The 16,566-nt window shown below is 52.0% G+C and overlaps 1 protein-coding gene across 1 annotated transcript in view; it reads left to right on the top strand.

Moving 5' to 3' along the window:
- Nucleotides 1–16,566, top strand: part of LOC310784532 (E3 ubiquitin-protein ligase DTX1-like) — a gene marked incomplete at its 5' end in the record, with an annotated part of 59,078 nt that overhangs the window by 18,040 nt on the left and 24,472 nt on the right. Inside the window, one exon of the mRNA XM_083645515.1 lies at nt 14,085–14,865. Coding sequence (XP_083501641.1) covers nt 14,085–14,865 — 781 coding nt within the window. The remainder of the gene's footprint in view (nt 1–14,084; nt 14,866–16,566) is intronic.

Raw genomic sequence — 16,566 nt, 5'->3', positions numbered from 1 at the left:
ATGACAGCAAGAACCTTTCCTTTGTGACAACAAAGCTTCACTGCATGTGTTTGAGCTGCAGCCAGGTATTTCCTGTACACCTGCACACCAGGTGTACTGTACCTGTACGCCACCCACAGGCCACAGCCTTCCATTATGGCCCCTGGGCAGGCGCAGAGTCTGTCTGTGTAAAAGGGACACATGACAATAACCTCAGTGGACAGATTGAGATAGGACTGACCGCTCACTGTGTGGTGTGACAGGGACCGATTTAGACAGGACTGACCGCTCACTGTGTGCAGTCTTAGACATGCAGTCAGTGCAGTCTTAGACATGCAGTCAGTGCAGTCTAGTCTTAGACATGCAGTCAGTGCAGTCTTAGACATGCATTCAGTGCAGTCTTAGACATGCAGTCAGTGCAGTCTTAGACATGCAGTCAGTGCAGTCTAGTCTTAGACATGCAGTCAGTGCAGTCTTAGACATGCATTCAGTGCAGTCTAGTCCCTGACATGCAGTCAGTGCAGTCTTAGACATGCAGTCAGTGCAGTCTTAGACATGCATTCAGTGCAGTCTAGTCTTAGACATGCATTCAGTGCAGTCTTAGACATGCAGTCAGTGCAGTCTTAGACATGCATTCAGTGCAGTCTAGTCTTAGACATACAGTCAGTGCAGTCTAGTCTTAGACATGCAGTCAGTGCAGTCTAGTCTTAGACATGCAGCCAGTGCATTCCAGTCTTAGACATGCAGTCAGTGCAGTCTTAGACATGCAGTCAGTGCAGTCTAGTCTTAGACATGCAGCCAGTGCATTCTAGTCTTAGACATGCAGTCAGTGCAGTCTTAGACATGCAGTCAGTGCAGTCTTAGACATGCAGTCAGTGCAGTCTAGTCTTAGACATGCAGCCAGTGCATTCTAGTCTTAGACATGCAGTCAGTGCAGTCTTAGACATGCAGTCAGTGCAGTCTTAGACATGCAGTCAGTGCAGTCTAGTCTTAGACATGCAGCCAGTGCATTCTAGTCTTAGACATGCAGTCAGTGCAGTCTTAGACATGCAGTCAGTGCAGTCTTAGACATGCACTGGGGCGGCTGTAGCTCAGGAGGTAGAGCGGGTCATCCATTAATCGCTTTGGATAAAAGAGGTTGGTGGTTCGATTCCCGCCTCCTCCAGTCTGCATGTCGAAGTGTTCTTGGGCAAGATACTGAACCCCAAATTGCTCCTGATGGTGTGTCAGCACCCTGTGTGGTACCATCGGTGTATGAATGGGTGAATGTACCTACTGACTGTAAAGTGCTTTGGATAAAAGCGCTATATAAATGCAGGCCATTTACCATTTTACCATTTACATGCAGTCAGTGCAGTCTTAGACATGCAGTCAGTGCAGTCTTACACACTTGAGATGAAAGCATAGGCATAAAGACATAGGACCTACAAAGCAGCCATCTTTAGCCAGTCTGCCTGCGTTCTCAGCAGCAGGCATCTCTGAGGGCAGTCAAGGATGTTGCAGCTTAATGTTGCACGTCCTCCTCATTCAGAGTGATGAAAGCAGTGTTCAGACAGACCTGCCTTCAGACTGGCAGGCAGGGCCTCATCCAGAGAGCAGACTGCAGGACGGTTTCCTCCCCCGGCCCAGAGACAAGAGAGGGCAGGCCAGCTCACCCTCTGACGGCCCCTGGCCCTGCGCCACATTCAGGTTGGAGTCACAGTGCCAGGCCCGACAGGGGCCATACATCACCCAGCCGCCCGGCCCGGCGCCCACCCACGGGGAACCGGGCCGGCGTTGGGCGAGGACAGCTGGAGGACGTCGGGGATATGAGGGAGCGGCAGGAAAGATGGCTGCCAAAAGGCACACGGGGTGAGACGGGAAGCGGACACTGTCTCTCTCTCTCTGTCTCTCTCGGTTTCCTGTCACGGGGTCACAAGGACAACATCAACAACTCAGGGCCCAGCAGAGATGAGAGGGAAAAGCACACTTACAGGCTCTGAAATGGACTCAAGTCGGGGGGGGGGGGCACAAGACTTCCCGCACAGGGCCATGTGATTCCCGTGTTGTGGTGACCTCTGCTCTCTAACGCGCGGGCCCAGCTCATTAACCCCGTACATCCCCTCCACCGGAATGCAAATACCTAACAGGATTTATGAGCATCTCCATCCTCTTTGTGCAGGGCTGCGTGTGAACGCGGGTAGAGCAGGAGAGGGGAATGTCCAGATAATCATCTTACATTGTCACCTTTCTGTTGTAATTACAGACATGCGAGTGCCAAGCAGGCGTCCCTCAGAGCCACTGGAGTGTTTATAGACCGTCTTTGTGCTGAGCACTTTTCACGCGTCAGCCTCCTCCATCACAAACTCTCATGAACAATTAACAGGACTAATAGGCTCACAGAGACGGCTCCTGTTTATCTTTCCTCACCAAAGTTGACAGTTTAAATTGATGCCTGGGAATAAAACATCTCCGCATGTTCAAATATTTATGAAGCTGGTGTTAAAACCTGCCACTGAGCAAGACTGTGCCTACTGTGCCCCGCTATTGATGTAGTCGGATGCACAGCCTCGCACATGGAGAGGGAGAGAGAGAAGAGAGAGAGAGAGAGGATAGATGGAGAGAGAGAAGAGAGAATGAATGAATGAATGAATGAAAATTTATTTCAAACGTTAAAAAGGAAATATACATGTACACATATATACATATAATAAAATAAAATAAGAAATAAAAAAAATAATAAAAACAGACAAAAACAAACAAAATAACTAATCAAATGGTAATGTTCGAAAAGGAGTAGGAGGAAGCAGATGCTTGTCTAGTCCTACCTCTATTCTCTAATATACTCTGTTCCAGAGTTCATCATAACTAGACTAAATTTACATAGATAATTATCAACATTATAACACAGTTACTCAATCAACAACCGTATTCATTCATGAATGTAAGAAGATTTTTTTTTTTTTTTTTTTTTATAGAAAAGCAGACACTATTAAGATGATTGTGCATTGCACTCCCCTTCTTCAGTACTATATTTACCCAAAATGCAGTTTCTGTATCTATTTTTAAACTGTGCAATATTTTTACTAATTTTAATCTCTTCATCCAGACTATTCCACCCCACAAATTGAGATGCACATACTTTTAATACTGGTGCGAACATAGCGTTGCTTCAGATTCAGTTTCCCCCTTAAATTATACCCCCCCTCTCTGTCGAGGAACTTTTTTTGAATGTTACCAGGAAGTCAATTATTTCTTGCTTTGTATACTATTTGTGCGGTTTTAAATTTGACCAGATCTATACGTTTCAAAGCATAGGACTTTAAAAACAGTGGATTTGTATGTTCATAATATCCCACATTGTGTACCATTCTTATTGCTCTTTTCTGTAGTCTGCATAATAGTTGTAGGTTGCTTTTGTACGACGTACAGAGAGAGAACAGAGAGAGAGGATAGATAGACAGAGAGAGAGGATAGATAGATGGAGAGAGAGGATAGATAGAGGGAGAGAGCGAGAAGAGGGAGAGGGTGTTAAAGCTAATGCATCCCACAGGGGGCAGCGATAAAGGCTTTGCGATGTGTCACAGAGCTCTCCATCGCCTCACTTTGAGGATGGAGGAAATCAATGGACAAGTGATGGTCAGGAAATGAAATAAAGAGCTCTTTTACTAAATGCTAGATGCATTTCTTGGGGAGGAGGCGGGGTCATTAACTTCATTAACTTCATCAGTTAATAATATGTCTAAAATATATAGAGACCTTTTGCATTCTCATTTCATTTCAAATGGTGCTGGTGATCATTTTGTAAGACGGCGCCACGTTCTGCCAACTTTTGGAACAAAGCTGTAGGAATAGTGAAGTGCTGCTGCCGAGCTGGTCAGACTCTGAACAGATGGAGGAACGTCTGTTAATGGCTGAGAGAAGAGGAGAAGCAGTTTACTAAAGACAAGCCGGCCAGTGGGTGTAGAAAGTGGAGCGCTGAGTATAAATAGAAGAGAAAGTAATTCACAGGTAGGCTTGGTGCTGCACACAGCCTCCACAGAGCACAGCACAGAGGGGCTATTTAGGCCTACTGTACCAACAAGCAGCACAAAGAGGCTAGGCATACCGTACCAACAAGCAGCACAGAGGGGCTAGGCCTACTGTACCAACAAGCAGCACAGAGGGGCTATTTAGGCCTACTGTACCAACAAGCAGCACAGAGGGGCTATTTAGGTCTACTGTACCAACAAGCAGCACAGAGGGGCTATAGGCCTACTGTACCAACAAGCAGCACAGAGAGCTATTTAGGTCTACTGTACCAACAAGCAGCACAGAGGGGCTATAGGCCTACTGTACCAACAAGCAGCACAGAGGGGCTATTTAGGCCTACTGTACCAACAAGCAGCACAGAGAGCTATTTAGGCCTACTGTACCAACAAGCAGCACATAGAGCTATTTAGGTCTACTGTACCAACAAGCAGCACAGAGGGGCTATTTAGGTCTACTGTACCAACAAGCAGCACAGAGGGGCTATTTAGGTCTACTGTACCAACAAGCAGCACAGAGGGGCTATTTAGGCCTACTGTACCAACAAGCAGCACAGAGGGGCTAGGCCTACTGTACCAACAAGCAGCACAGAGGGGCTATTTAGGTCTACTGTACCAACAAGCAGCACAGAGGGGCTATTTAGGTCTACTGTACCAACAAGCAGCACAGAGGGGCTATTTAGGCCTACTGTACCAACAAGCAGCACAGAGGGGCTATAGGCCTACTGTACCAACAAGCAGCACAGAGGGGCTATTTAGGTCTACTGTACCAACAAGCAGCACAGAGGGGCTATTTAGGTCTACTGTACCAACAAGCAGCACAGAGGGGCTATTTAGGTCTACTGTACCAACAAGCAGCACAGAGGGGCTATTTAGGTCTACTGTACCAACAAGCAGCACAGAGGGGCTATTTAGGCCTACTGTACCAACAAGCAGCACAGAGGGGCTATAGGCCTACTGTACCAACAAGCAGCACAGAGGGGCTATTTAGGTCTACTGTACCAACAAGCAGCACAGAGGGGCTATTTAGGTCTACTGTACCAACAAGCAGCACAGAGGGGCTATTTAGGCCTACTGTACCAACAAGCAGCACAGATGGGCTATTTAGGTCTACTGTACCAACAAGCAGCACAGAGGGGCTAGGCCTACTGTACCAACAAGCAGCACAGATGGGCTATTTAGGTCTACTGTACCAAGAAGCAGCACAGAGAGCTATTTAGGCCTACTGTACCAACAAGCAGCACAGAGGGGCTATTTAGGCCTACTGTACCAACAAGCAGCACAGAGGGGCTATTTAGGTCTACTGTACCAACAAGCAGCACAGAGGGGCTATTTAGGCCTACTGTACCAACAAGCAGCACAGAGGGGCTATTTAGGTCTACTGTACCAACAAGCAGCACAGAGAGCTATTTAGGTCTACTGTACCAACAAGCAACACAGAGGGGCTATTTAGGCCTACTGTACCAACAAGCAGCACAGAGGGGCTATTTAGGTCTACTGTACCAACAAGCAGCACAGAGAGCTATTTAGGTCTACTGTACCAACAAGCAGCACAGAGAGCTATTTAGGCCTACTGTACCAACAAGCAACACAGAGGGGCTATTTAGGTCTACTGTACCAACAAGCAGCACAGAGAAGCAGTTCATCTTTAAGCACGGAGGCTTTGGTCTGCAGGCAAGACAGAACAGACAGAATGCATGAATGCACGGAATTGGGGAAAGTAAATGAATGAACACTAATGAATTTAATTAACAAATTAAATTAAAAGAGAACTTGTGTGAGATCATGTGCAAAATAAATCGGCATTGTTTTTCGGCGAAGTTCTTTAATTGGATTAATTATAAATTAATTTATCATGTCAATTAATATAAATTAATTGACATGAGTCAGATTACGTCTGTTAGAGGCTCTAAACGTCGGCCTCGATACATCTTGGGTTAATTGCGCCGTCCTACCTGTGAGCGGCTCTGTGAGAAAGGTGTGTACGGGTGACTGACTGGAGAGGTGAGCAAGGCAGCTGGCAAAGGTTCTCAGCAGCAGCAGCAGCAGATGCAATTAGCCATCAAGCTCAGCTCTGTGTCACACACACACACACACACACACACACACACACACACACACACACACGCACACAGTCTGCAGAGGAGACTCAAGGTCAGACCTGCCCATTCTGCTCATGCGTTTTATTCTCTGGAGCCAGTGAGTGCTGGGAACCCGCCCGCCCCCCCACACCCATTCATCCTGCACGCACGCACGCAACCTCGCCTCACATGCCTCCATTATCACCCGCTCCCCCATGTGGGGGGAGTGTGCATTTACCCGTTAAATGAAGTGGGGAGGGGAGGGGAGGGGAGGGGAGGGGAGGGCGGGGGCTGGGTACCCTTGCTGAGGTGTGCTGTGGAGAGGGGAGGGGAGGGGAGGGGAGGGGAGGGCGGGGGCTGGGTACCCTTGCTGAGGTGCGCTGTGGAGATGGATGGTCTAAGGTGTCCTGATTTCCCAGGTGACCACAGTAATTGTGTTATAATGGGAGGTGGGAGCAGAGTGGCCATCAGCAGAGGGACAGTGGTTTACACAGCACAGCCCCCCTCCCCCCTCTGTGCAGGCTAGTGGAGTGCAGACTGAGACAGCTTCACATGCACACGTAGTGTATGAGGGTTTTCAGATGAGGGTTTTACTTCGTTTCGAACTCAAGCTCTCACTAGTGCCTTAAACGCTGCAACGCAGCCCTATGGAAGACTGTTATTTTGCTCCAAAATTACTTTTCATTAAAACCTGACCACCCACCCGTAGGTGGCGTGGTACCCCCTGGGACTGACACGGATCCACGTGACTACGTCACGTCCTGCCAGTCCAGGGCAATCACTTCCGCTTTCTTCCACCCGCTGTAGAAGACGTGTTTGTGAAAGCTCCCGCGGTTAACGAGGAGTTATATTATATAGCTTTAGATATTAGGCTCGTCCCGGCTAACTTGCCCGCCTCAAGAGGTTCGCGTGGACGGGATAAAGCAGGCTTCGGAGACCGACCCTGTACCCTTCACCCTGCGGCGTCGGAACAAGTCATCTAAAAGCTAAGAGTATCTTCCTTAGTTAACCGTTGTTACTGTAGCTGCCTCCGTGCAGTTGATGTGAAACGTTTCCCCGGAAACGGGGTAACGTTGTTCTTGAGCGCATGACTCAGGTCTGCACTCATAACTCTAGCTAGGTTTGCATACATGCAGAATAGCTTGTACCGTTAGCACTAGAACAACAGGCTAAATAGCACAGTTGTCACAGATAGCTAGATGCATTCGTGCGGTTGCTTCTGTTGCTAGGTACTTTAGGAACGCCGGCTTTAGAGCTCGCGCGTTAGATAGTTAGCTAGTTTGCTCAGTGCAGCTAGCTTGGACTACCTTGTAGCACAGATAGCTAACGTGCACACGTGCAGTTAGTGTCTGTGTGCTAAGTACTTCGCGCCAGCTACCTCTTGTAGGGCGCGCCTTAAGCGAGAGTAGTAATGCTCTTCAGTGAAATAGCTAGTTAGCTAGCTTGCTCCCGTGCAGCCAGTATCTAGCGATGTGTAGTACTCCAGCTCTTACCGGTGCAGGCTTAGCTTGCACGTTAACCCCGTTTCCTGTTAGACACAGAGAGGGGGGAACAGCTAGGTGCTGTATTAGCTGTGAGGCTACGCTGGCCGATTACGACCGGCACAATTAATTTGAACAGGCGTTGCTGGGACCTACATGAATGTAGTGTAGCTTTTACTGGCGTCTGAGATTTTAGCGGGGCGATTCGCTAGCTAGGTGAGCTCGCCCCGCACCTTGTGTGGGCCGCTTCTCTCAGTACTTACGCCATCTTAGCCAGCTTGCTTGTCTGCTAAGTGTTTGCTTGCCTTGTGCAATTAGCATCTACTAGATTGCAACTCCCTCTGTGGAGTTTCTTCTGAGATTGACTAGCTTCGCGGGCCGCTGGCCTATTGCTTGCGGTCATGCTTGCTTCCCCGTGTTACTCAGGGTAGAGACGCGCGGCACTGGCCTGGGCGCAGGCTTGTGTTAGCGCACGCTTGTCTCTCAGTGCTTATGCTAGCTTAGCTAGTGGCTTCCACGTCTGTTCTCTCGGGTTAACAGGTTGTGGGTATTGGTGCCCCCCCTTCGGGATGGGCTATTGCCGCTTACGTTACCATTGCACGCGCACGTTCGCTAGCCTCCGGGTTGCTTACTGCCTAGCATGTGCTTTTTGCTAGCTTGCTTAAGCGGTACTCCCGCTAATAGGGTGCGCCCTGCGGGAGCTTGCTATTAGTAAACTACTTGGCCGAGTATGAATCGGCACGTTAAGTGCGTGTTCGGCCTTGGGCACGAGCACGCTGCACAGGCGCCTTGAACCCTCGGTCTGGTCCGCAGCTAAGCTCTTGAGAGCTGGCCAAGGTCCGCTCTCAGAGAAGTGTTAAAGCTAGCCTGCCTTGCATAGGTGCAGATAGCAATATTAGTACTGTTTAGCACAGAACGATAGCATTTTGCAGATAGCTGGCGTGCACCCGTGCAGTTAGTATCTGTGTGCTAAGTACATTGGGCGCGAGATACCTCCGCTACAATAGACATACTGCTCCTTGCTGGCGCTACGCGTCCAGCAGGGCTTACAGCTCGCCAAGGTCTGGGCTCAGTGCCAGCCTTTGGCTTGTAGCTCTAAGGACAAGCCCACCGCCCTTGGTGCCCAAGGCCCGGGGTGGTTGGGAGCTCTCCATGGGTCGCACTCCCTTGTTGGGGTGCCCCCTGCAAGTGCAGGGAGCCTGGCTGGGGGCACAGCGCACCTTGGTCCATGGCCACGGCCTGGCCTCGGTTGGCGGCGCCCAGGTCAAGCCCACCGGTTGGCTCACCAAGGCTGGGCTTAGTTCCAGCCTGCGGCTTGTAGCTTTAGACCCACCGTCCTCGGTGCCCAAGGCCCGAGTTCGGTCGGGAGCTCGCCCAGGGTCTCATATCCAGCATCAAGGCTCGCCTTGGTCCATGGCTACGGCCTGGCCTCGGCTAGAGGCTCCTAGGACAGCCCACCATCAATGGCACCAACGGCTCATTGCTGGTCGGGAGCTCGCCTGGGGGCCGCACTGTCGGACAAGTCCACGTGCGTCTCGAGAGAGAACGTTACCTCCGCAGTCCCCCCAGCCTGCGAAAGGCGCACGGCAGGGGGGGGGGGGGGGGTTACTTCGATACAACAGCGCGTCAGTAGGCGGAGCTCGCGTTAGAAGTTCTCCCCCAGCATGCACAGCTTCTACGGAACGGTCCATGCGGCGGGGGGGGCGTAGCCTCTCACGTCCCGCCCCCCATCAGGGCACCGGATCGAAAGGTCCCGGTGCCCAGCAATAACATGACTATATTTCAGGGATCATTTCTATAGTTTCTAACTTGAGAAATGTGTTTCTAAAATGTTCAGTCTCGCTATCCACGATGATGAGACGGTGATACTCTTTTCTGAGCGCGAAGCGGGCAGAGAGACTTGATTCAGTTCATATGCTCTCTGCTTTTGATGACCGTTCACTGTCTCCTATGGGGACATTGAGGGAGAGAGTATGATCCGAGTGGTGGAACGGGTTCCGCTCCGTTGGCCACAAGAGACCATCTTGTCCAACAGGCTCGATGCCTGGGAGCATCTATGTTCCCCCGTCCCCATTACGGCGCACCCTCCAGAGGGGATACGCGCTACAGTTTGCCCACCCACGTTCGACGGGACCCCCGATCTGGCCGTGGAGGAGGAGGCCATGGACGGCTCCATGCGTCCAAATTTGGACCTTCGGCGTCTCAACAAGACGCTGAGGAAGTCCCATCCCGAATGCTCTCTTCCCCGCCTGTTCAAGTTGAGACAGGGGGATTTCTTACTTCCAGGGATCTGGAAGGTGCGGTCCTCCATGTCCACATGGTCAGGAGACACAGGAAATACCTGAGGTTCTCCTTCCGGGGGAAGGCTTACGAGTTCTGTGGCTTGCCATTCGGCATGTCTTTGAGCCCGCGAACCCTCACGGTGTGCGTGGAGGCAGCCGTGGCTCCCCTCCGCGCGAGGGGGATCCGCGTCTTCCTATATCTCAACGTCGTTCTCTTAGCGGCCGACTCGAGGGTCGGTGCCGCGAAACATACCAAGTGGTGACCGATCACCGGCAAACCTTAGGGTTTTTGGTGAACCGGCAGAAGAGTTGCCTCGTCCCAGCGCAGGCGGCGACCTTCCTGGGGCTCGAGCTATACTTCCTGCGAGCCTTTCGCCAGAGCGACAGGCTCGCACGGTTCGGACAGCAAGCCAAGGACGTTAGGTCTGTGCCCTCGGTGTCAGTGCATCAGTGCACAGTGATGTTGGGCCTGATGGCCTCAGCACTGCATGTGCTCCCGCTAGGGAGGCTACACATGCCCTCGTGGTCCAAATATGGTAATCTCAGGCTCCGCCTGGACTCGGCCGGGGACCGTCATCGCAGGGTTCCTCTGACAGGTCAGGCCTGGCGGGCGATGGCTATATGGGCGGACCCCCGTTACCTCTCGAGAGGTACTCGGTGGGGCCCTGTCCCGCTCAGGATGGTGATTCGCACAGACGCCTCCCTCTGGGGAGGGGGTGCGATTTGCGGGCATTTTTCGGCGAACGGCCGGTGGGAGGCTCAGGAGCTTCGCCACATAAACGTGCTAGAGCTGAAGGCGATTCGCCGGGCTCTGCCTCAGGACAAGCCCACCATCAATGGCGCCATGGGCCCATCGTTGGTTGGGAGCTCTCTTGGGGACCGCACTGCCGGACAAGTCCGCGTGCGGCCAGACTCGAAAGAGAACGTTGCCTCCGCAGTCCCCCCGGCATGCGGAGGTAACACTTCCAGCGGCTCACACATGGGCACCATGTGCTGATTCGCTCGGACAATAGGGCAGCGATCGCCCACCTGAACAAACAGGGCGGTGTGCGGTCGGGGGCGCTGAACCATAGCGGGGATTCACCTGTGGGTGTTTCCCCGTCTCCTTTCAGTGTCAGCGGTCTATCTGCCGGGACGGCGGAGTTACGACCGGCCTGCTGTCTCGAGGCAATCCCCGTTATACGGAGTGGTGCCTCCACCCTCGGGTGATGGAACAGGTTTGGGCCAGGGTTGGTCGCGCCTGCGTCGATCTCTCGCATCGCGGCGCGCGACACACTGCCCACTGTGGTTCTCGATCCAGGAGGACAGCCCCCGTTAGGTCATGACGCGCTAAAAGCGCACGCGTGGCCGAGGGAGGGGCTCTATGCGTTTCCCCCGACCCCTCCTGATCCGTCAGGTGTTGGACAGGGTGAGGGAACAGCGCCTCCGGCTCGTTTTAGTCTGTTTGGCATAGGCAGACATGGTTTGCGGACCTGGTCTCCCTGGCGCAAGATCCGCCCTGGGCATTGCCGGTACGGGCCGATCTCCTATCCCAGGCGGAGGGGGAGGTGTTCCACCCCTCCCCAGGCAGGTGGAAGCTAGCGGTCTGGCTCCTGAACCGGACCAGTTGCTAGCCCAGGGCTTGCCTGATAATGTGGGATGCACTATGCAGCAAGTAAGGGCGTGGATCCAGTGAACTGCAGTGTGCGACCAGTTCTGTTTCCTTCAGAGCCTGCTTGACGCGGGTCAGTCCCCGCAGTCGTTTAAGAGTGTACGTAGCCGCGATTCTGCGTGCCATAGGGGAATTGAAGGGAGCCCCGTGGGGGCGTACCCTTTGGTCTTGCGCCTCATGAAGGGGGCGCGTAAACTGCGCCCGCCGTCGCGGTGCGTTTTTCCCCCCAAATCGGACCTGGTTACGGTGCTGGACGGGCTAACGGGTCATCCGTTTGAGCCCTTGGACTCCGCCGATTTAAGGGTTCTGTCTTTAAAGACCGCGCTGCTGCTGGCCTTGTCGTCAGGAAAGAGAGTTGGTGACCTGATTGCCCTCTCGGTGCAGCAGGGCTGTGTGGTAATGATGGGCGCAGGGTTACGTTGCGACCTAACCCGGCTTACCAACCTAAGATTATTAATGCAGCTTTAGGTCTATGGTCATAGACTTATCAGCATTCTGTCCCCCGCCGTTCAGTTAGAGACGGGCGAGGAGAGACGTTTGCTCATGCTGTGCCCCGTAAGGGCGCTCTCGGCCTATGTGGCCAGGACGCGTTCTTTACGCTTTACAGATCAGCTGTTGGTTTGCTTTGGGCAAAGGGCCCAGGGCGGACCCCTTTCCAGGATCGCTTATCACACTGGATAGTGGAGGCGATCGCGTTGGCATACTTTGCCGTGGGCAAGGTTCCCCAGGAGGGTATCAAGGCGCTTTCTACGCGAGGTGTTGCGACATCCTCTGCGTTGTTGCGCGGTGTGTCGGTGGAGGACATGTGTGCCGCGGCCTCATGGTCCTCTCATCACACTTTTGTCAGGTACTACAGTCTCGACGTGTCCGGTGCGCAGTTCGCGCACGCGGTGCTGTCGGTGGCAAGAAAGTAGTATCGTTGCCACTCTAATATGTCAGACGGTTAGGCATAAACGTTGCCATATGGCCGTGGTTCACCGGTGCCGTTCGGGTCGCCCTGTGGGGTGCTCCCGGCAGCAAGGTCGGTTGAATGGAGGCACTAGTGAGAGCTTGAGTTCGAAACGAAGTAAAACGTTAGGGTTGTGCTACAACCCAGGTTTTACGAGTGAGAACGAGAGCTCTCACTACCCAGCCTTGCTGTGTCGATGCGTCACGGGGTGCGTCGGATCTCAGCGGGCTGGAAGAAATTAGAGTGATTGCCCTGGACTGGCAGGACGTGACGTAGTCACGTGGATCCGTGTCAGTCCCAGGGGGTACCACGCCACCTACGGGTGGGTGGTCAGGTTTTAATGAAAAGTAATTTTGGAGCAAAATAACAGTCTTCCATAGGGCTGCGTTGCAGCGTTTAAGGCACTAGTGAGAGCTCTCGTTCTCACTCGTAAAACCTGGGTTGTAGCACAACCCTAACGTTTTACTGGCATGTCTGCCTCTGCTGGTGAGGGTTTTATACGTTTCAATAAACGCCTGAGATATGTCTGAGCCTGTTTGTCTTGTTCGTATATTGTTCTATAAAAATTTTAATAAATAAATAAAAGAAACGCCTGTTGTCGTGTCAAAATCTCATATCTCCAATTCTGCTGATTTGCTGATTTTCGCAGTTTAATTGTCACGGTTTATCAGTGACCATGATGGAAATAAGTGTTTGCACTTTTTCATGTCATCCCTTGGATGTTGTCATTCTTTATCCAAAATAAAATGAATCAACTTCACTTGAACCAATTCACGTTGCATTGCACTTGCAAGCTGCCACAGTAAATGAGCTAGCTAGCTGGTAGTAGCTAGTGCCAGGTTCACAGGCTATGTGAAGGCATGGCTGGTCAGCTAAGGATTGAGAAAATTCCATGACTTTTTAGATCAACTAAAAAACTGCATGCTGGACAATTTGAAAACAATCTTCTTTTTCATAGTTCCTGAAAAGTTTGGGACATTTGGGAGATGCAATGTTTTTAGCCGACAGCGACAGTGTGCAACCTTTTTGCCTTGAGGCAGGAAGTGTATTTGGTAGTCCTGCCCTCCTCCACCTTATTGGTCACGTTACCCTCCCCAGCACCTGTCACTCATCTTAACGAGGCATCTATACCTTTAAAGGGCATCTAGCCTGAGGCTGAGGTGATGCTGAAGAGGCTGGACACAGACCATGTTGTGTACTGTAGTGCTGATTCTGATGCTTTTACAACAAGACCAAAAGCACGTCAGCCACACACTGGGAGATAGATAGATCACAGATAGATACAGACTGATAATCATATATATATATATATATATAATATATACAGTATATATATAATTGTGCACTTGATTGTGCATTACAGGGTTAAGGTTATACAAGTATTATTACATAAGGAGATGAGACAGACCAAAAATAGGGAAAAATGGCTTAGACAGCAATTTCAATCATTTGAATGTCATATCAACAAAAGTAGTGTGTGACTTTCATTTGATCTGAGTTCTGTATGTTCTGGTGATGTTCTGATGTGATGGTGATGTTCTGATGTGTGATCTGAGTTCTGTATGTTCTGGTGATGTTCTGTATGTTATTATGATGTTCTGTATGTTCTGGTGATGTTCTGATGTGTGACCACTCTCCCCTCCCTCCTCCCCAGGCACCATGCGGCCGGTGCAGAGGAACTTCTACGAGCCGTCGTCGGCCCCGGGCAAGGGCGTGGTGTGGGAGTGGGAGAACGACAGCGGCTCCTGGACGGCCTACGACATGGAGCTCTGCGTGACCATCCAGAACGCCTACGAGAAGCAGCACCCCTGGCTGGACCTCACCTCCCTGGGCTTCTGCTACCTGGTCGACTTCAACAGCATGGCGCAGACCAACCGGCAGAGCCAGCGCAAGCGGCGTCTGCGGCGACGCATGGACCTGGCCTACCCGCTCATCATGGGCTCCATCCCCAAGTCGCAGTCGTGGCCGGTGGGCGCCAGCTCCGGCCAGCCGTGCTCCTGCCAGCAGTGCATCCTGGTGAACAGCACGAGGGCCGCCTCCAACGCCATCCTGGCGTCGCAGCGGCGGAAGATGTACGGAGGCGCGGCGGGGAACCTGGGCGCCGCGGGCACGCCGCTGACCACGGTGCGGCAGAGCAACACGTTTGCCGGAACCTCCCTCTGGTCCCCGTCCTCCGCCGCCAACCACCACAACAACATCAGCGTGGGAGGCGGAGCCAACCACAACAACATCAGCGTGGGCGGCGGTCACGCCAAAGCGGAACAGGTGCAGTCGCCGCTGTCCGCTGCCAACTTCCCCTGTGTCCCCGTGATGCCGGCCCTGACCTCCGCCCACCACGGCCACCACGCGCTCACCATCAACGGACAGAACAACCTGAACCGCCCAGGCACCCAGCGCATCTCCATGGGCGCTGCCAGAGGCAGCATCCCACCCGGGTAAGGATGTCTGCTAAGCACAATCCTGCATTTTCCCACATTTTCTGATTTTCTGGAGTCTGCAGGAGTCTGCTGCTCCTCATCATGCTGCTGTTCATGCTGCTCCTCATCGTGCTGCTGTTCATGCTCGCCTTCAGGTGAATGTGCAGTTGAGTGGAGGCAGTGGTAAACAGGGAGGGGAGGAGGATATAAAAAGAAAAGAGACAAGCTCTCTCTCTGCTCGTCTGCTTGCTTCTGTGTCTGGTGTATATGATATTGCATTCTCTCTCCCTCTCTCTCCCTCTCTCATTCTCTCTCTCCCTCTCTCTCTCTCTCCCTCTCTCTCTCTCTCTCTCTCTCTCTCCCTCTCTCTCCTTCTCTCTCTCCCTCTCCTTCTCTCTCTCCCTCTCCCTCTCCCGCTCTTTTTCTCGGCTGATTTACGACTGCTCTTGTTAACGGTTTGATCAATGGATCTGCAGAACACGCTCTGGGTTGACTGCCGCTCAGCCTTTCCAGCTAGATTGGCCTCTTGCCTCCCTCCGGCGGGGAGGAGTCCTCCTCTGCCATGTGTGTCTGCCACACCATTCCTCCATAACGAGCCGCTCCTCCATAACGAGCCCTTCCTCCATAACGAGCCGTTCATAACGAGCCGCTCCTCCATAACGAGCCGCTCCTCCATAACGAGCTGCGGAAGGGAACTGGTGGCAATAGTGTGATCCTCCCCCGTGTTACGTCCTGCCGGGGAAGCTCCCCACTGTCAGGTGAAAAGAAGCGTCTGGCAACTGCACATGTGTCGGAGAAAGCAACCGGGGCAGCAGAGGGAAAAATTGGCCGGGTACAATCGGGGAGAAAAAATGGCGGGGAAATCCGAAAAAATAAAATAAAAAAAGCATCCACGGGAAAAGGCATTATATTAAAAGATCGATACTGGGATTTATGAATCGATATCATTTCCTTTCAATGGAAATCGATGTATCTATATATTTTTTTAACCCAGCCCTATGGTCCATGTGAAGGCTCTGGTGTATGGTCCATGTGAAGGCTCTGGTGTAGCTATGGTCCATGTGAAGGCTCTGGTGTAGCTATGGTCCATGTGAAGGGCCTGGTGTACAGTAGCTATGGTACATGTGAAGGCTCTGGTGGAGCTATGGTCCATGTGAAGGCTCTGGTGTAGCTATGGTCCATGTGAAGGCTCTGGTGTAGCTATGGTCCATGTGAAGACTCTGGTGTAGCTATGGTCCATGTGAAGGCTCTGGTGTAGCTATGGTCCATGTGAAGACTCTGGTGTAGCTATGGTCCATGTGAAGGCTCTGGTGTAGCTATGGTCCATGTGAAGGCTCTGGTGTAGCTATGGTACATGTGAAGGCTCTGGTGTAGCTATGGTCCATGTGAAGGCTCTGGTGTAGCTATGGTCCTTGTGAAGGCTCTGGTGTAGCTATGGTACATGTGAAGGCTCTGGTGTAGCTATGGTACATGTGAAGGCTCTGGTGTAGCTATGGTACATGTGAAGGCTCTGGTGTAGCTATGGTCCATGTGAAGGCTCTGGTGTAGCTATGGTACATGTGAAGGCTCTGGTGTAGCTATGGTCCATGTGAAGGCTCTGGTGTAGCTATGGTACATGTGAAGGCTCTGGTGTAGCTATGGTACATGTGAAGGCTCTGGTGTAGTTATGGTCCATGTGAAGGCTCTGATGTAGGCGTAGCTATGGTCCATGTGAAGGCT

This window comes from Poromitra crassiceps (genome assembly GCF_964638095.1).
Source record: "Poromitra crassiceps genome assembly, chromosome: 10".
Taxonomy (NCBI): domain Eukaryota; kingdom Metazoa; phylum Chordata; class Actinopteri; order Beryciformes; family Melamphaidae; genus Poromitra; species Poromitra crassiceps.
Note: the sequence above shows the minus strand (reverse complement) of the source record. Positions and strands in the feature narration are given on the sequence as shown.